General features: G+C 56.1%; 1 protein-coding gene across 4 annotated transcripts in view; it reads left to right on the top strand.

Annotated features, from left to right (window-relative positions):
• LOC121105777 overlaps positions 1 to 1,735 on the top strand; it is a 2,794-nt gene extending 1,059 nt beyond the window's left edge. The window contains exons 1-4 of one of the 4 annotated variants that reach the window (XM_040643772.1): positions 43 to 206; positions 310 to 641; positions 817 to 1,117; positions 1,310 to 1,735. In XM_040643772.1, coding sequence (XP_040499706.1) covers positions 318 to 641; positions 817 to 1,117; positions 1,310 to 1,377 — 693 coding nt within the window. In that variant the 5' untranslated portion in view covers positions 43 to 206; positions 310 to 317 and the 3' untranslated portion in view covers positions 1,378 to 1,735. Of the gene's footprint in view, positions 1 to 42; positions 207 to 309; positions 642 to 816 lie in introns of those variants that run through there. The other 3 variants (XM_040643773.1, XM_040643771.1, XM_040643775.1) reach the window with 3 other exon arrangements.
• The last annotated feature ends 1,767 nt before the right edge of the window (positions 1,736 to 3,502 follow it).

Below are 3,502 nucleotides of genomic sequence, written 5' to 3' on the forward strand. Positions count from 1 at the left end.
GGGGGGGGGGGGGGGTACAAAGGCCTGGCCCTCCTGACTTGTGCAGGGGCCCGGGGATTGAGAGGCTGAGGTGGGAAGCCGAGGCAAGGAAGCTGGAATGCTGGGTGGCAGGACACGAGGTCAGAGCAGGGCCGAGTGGTGAGGTCCCAATGTGCAGGGGCAGTGGGGCCGCTGGAGGCAGTGCCGTGACCCTGACTGCACCAGAGGTGAGCTCATGCTCTGTGCGGCGGGGGCTGAGCGTGGGAGCCCAGCTGGCAGGAAGGCCAAGGCCCTGCGCCAGTCCAGGGAGAGCCGGCGGGGGCACCAGAGGTGAGCTCATGCTCTGTGCGGCGGGGGCTGAGCGTGGGAGCCCAGCTGGCAGGAAGGCCAAGGCCCTGCGCCAGTCCAGGGAGAGCCGGCGGCGCCCCAGGNNNGGGGGGGGGGGGGGGGGGGGGTGTGATGGAGGAGAATTGCACACAATCCTGCTGCTTTGCACAAAGACTTCAGCTCTTCCTCCGTGTCCCACCCTGGCCCCTCCTATCCTTCCACCCTGGCCCCTCCTATCCTTCCTCATTAACACTGTCATCTGGCGGCTGCACCGTCCTCCCTCCGGTCACCAGGCAGACACCCTTCATCTGGTCACGTGCTACCAAAGGCAGCAGGTGTGTTTCGGGCCCAGGAGAGTTTCTTGTCCTGGGGGACACTGTTGACCACTGTCTCTCTGAAACCCTAACCCTTGTTTGTGGCCCTCCACCCTCTCATGGTTTTTTTTTTCTGCTTTAAAAAGGGACCTGTTCTCCATCTGAAAAACAGCTCCTGAAAGATCTTGTCTTCCAGGAAAGCCCAGCTGTGCGGAGGCCCTCAGGCTCTCTGCTGTGCGAGCCGGGAGTAGCCCAGGTACCAGCGCCCTCACACCGGCCTGAGCTCAGCTTTTCACGCTCCGCAAGCCAGACCCACGGCTGCCAGCGAACACCAGGGAGAGAGAAGTGCAAGGTCACGGACGGGGGTCACGGACGGGGAGTGGACCCATGTGCCCGGGCATGGGAGTCCTGTGGCATGGAGAGTCCCGGCATCCCAGGAGCTCTGCAGAGCAGGCAGCTGGACTCCCTGTGGCCCGGAGTGACAGGCGCAGCCCGCGGTCACCGTGTAAGAGGAAAAGAGGCCCAGTTTCCTTCCAGCAACACGCGGCCACTACAGGAGACCAGGGATCCCGAGACACCTTTGCCAACAGCCAGCGGGGCTGCCAGCGCCTGCCGCCAGGTTTCCAGGAGCCACACCACGGCCTCCTGGTGACGCAGAAGGGCTGTTGGCCACATGCTGAGGAAGCTGGGTCACTTTTTCTATCCCGGGGTCCAGTCGGGGACCCCTCATCATGTTTCCTCGGTCCGAGGTGTGTGACAGTAACTCAGGTTTGCCTTGTTTGCGTGACCTTGACAGTTTTGGTTTCACAGCTCCATTCCTTGTACTAAAATTGTCCTTTGGAAGTTTTAGCGCACCGAGCCCATGTATGATAGCTGTTTTTAGTATCACTGTTTGCTAATTCTAGCATCTCTTTTATTTCTGGGCCCATATTACTGGTGGATCTTTACTCCTGGTGACAGGTGACATTTTCCTGCCTTTTCTGTGGTTAATTTTTCTTGGATTCCGGAATTTGTGCTTATGTGTTACTGGGGCTGGATTGTGTTGTGTTGGACTTTATTCTGCCAGCAGCGGAATCTGTTTCCTCCTTTCAAAGCTTGCTCTTTATACATTTCTAGGATGAGCCTAATTTATTTATCAAAAGATTTTATTTATTTAAGAGCGAGGGTGTGGGAGCACACCTGGGGGGAGGGAAAGAGGGAGAGAATCTCCAGCAGACCCCCTGCTGAGTGCAGAGCCTGACACGAGGCTCGATCTCACGGCCCTGAGATCACGACCTGAGCTGAAACCAAGAGGAGTCGGATGCTCCATCGACAGCCACCCAGGCACCCCAGATGAGCTGATTCAGCCCCAGCACTGCAGTATGGCCCTTTGGGGAACAGACTGGATGCCCTGGATGTTCCGTTCCTAAAGCATCCCCAGCCCCAGCCAATCTGCTTCCCTGGGATTTGCTCTTTCCCAGAACTTGTTCTCGGCAGGGCCTCGTGGCGTCGCTGCGCCTGTGGGCAGACAGGTGCGCAGCCAGACCCCGTACCTGGCGGAGACCCTGTGCAGATTTTTGGGCCCTTCCCGTGTCGCTTCCTCCTCTCCTACACTGTGTGTGCCACATGCCGCCGCTCTGGCTTCCCCGCACGCTGTCTCAGTTCCCTGCCACCGCCAGCCTCTTTCGGAGGCCGGCCTCCTCCCCTGCTCCTCCACGGTGGTCTAGAAACATTCTCTGGGGTGAGGGGGCAGCTGGGATGAGTCCAGGCTCACCGTGTAACTTTGGAGGCCGCCCTGTGGTCCCTCCCAGCCCGGGTTTAAAGAGTCGTGTGTGTGTGTGTTTCTGCTTTTCCAGACACTTAGCCCAGGAGGACAAGCCCAGATCCTGTTACTCCCTCTTGGACAGAAGAACTTTTCTCATTTCTTTTTGATTTAAAATTTTCCTTCCTGTCAAATTCTATTTGCTTATAAGGCATTATGTATCCTGTTTCTTCACCCCGTGTTTCTTTTTATTCATTTCTCAACTATTTTTAAAATTTTTAATGCCTGCTTGAGTCCTGTCTCACTTCTGAGTTGTCAAACTGCTTTAAGTCGTCATTTCCTGTTACTCCGAGTCCTCTGGCTTGTTTTGAGCAGCATGTGACAGTTTTCACCTCTTTGAGCGTCTCTCTGGCGTACTTTCCTTCTGTCTTCCACTTGTTGCCTCGGCTCCTTTTTCTTTCCCTTACTTGGTCGCAGGACGGGAGCCACAAGCACCAGGGCTGGAGGCCCTTCACCCTGTTGGGCAGAATCAGTGCCTGCAGCGGGGTGTGGTGGGCACTGGGCCCGTACAGCTGCCTGCAGCCGGACCAGCACAGCGATCGAACGTCAGGAAGTCTGCGTGTAAACGGAGAGAAGCAATAGTAGCTGCGAGAAAGGGCGTGAGTAAACGGGTTGTCATGAGGGAAACCCAGGGTTACATTGACACCTTGAAAGAGGCTCAGCAGCGAAACGGTCTTGTAGCTCCATCACAGCAGCTGCCTGAAAGGGTGACGTCCTGTGTTGCTGAGAGCACTCCTGCTTCTGGAGCCTGAGCAGATCGAATAGAAACCTGCAAACCTGAGTGGCCTCATCCTGTGAGACATTTTCACAGAATGCGAAGGACTAGATAGTTACAAGGGATGGGATTCTAGTCACGTGCCAGCATCTTTTGACTTCTGTGGTGTTTGGCTGTTAGGAATCTCTGAAGACGAGGGATAAACTCTGATGTTGCCATTTGTAATAAGCAATACAGATTTGGTCTTTATCCCCATTTCTGAGTTCCTGAAACCCTCGGAACTTCCAAATAAGGAGAGGGATCAAGGTGTCTGTTATGTTAATGAGGGACTTAGAGAAAGCGCCGGGGGGGGGGGGGGGGGGGGGG

The sequence above is a fragment of the Ursus maritimus genome, unplaced genomic scaffold, assembly GCF_017311325.1.
Source record: "Ursus maritimus isolate PB19 unplaced genomic scaffold, ASM1731132v1 scaffold_3, whole genome shotgun sequence".
NCBI classification, from domain to species: Eukaryota; Metazoa; Chordata; class Mammalia; order Carnivora; family Ursidae; genus Ursus; species Ursus maritimus.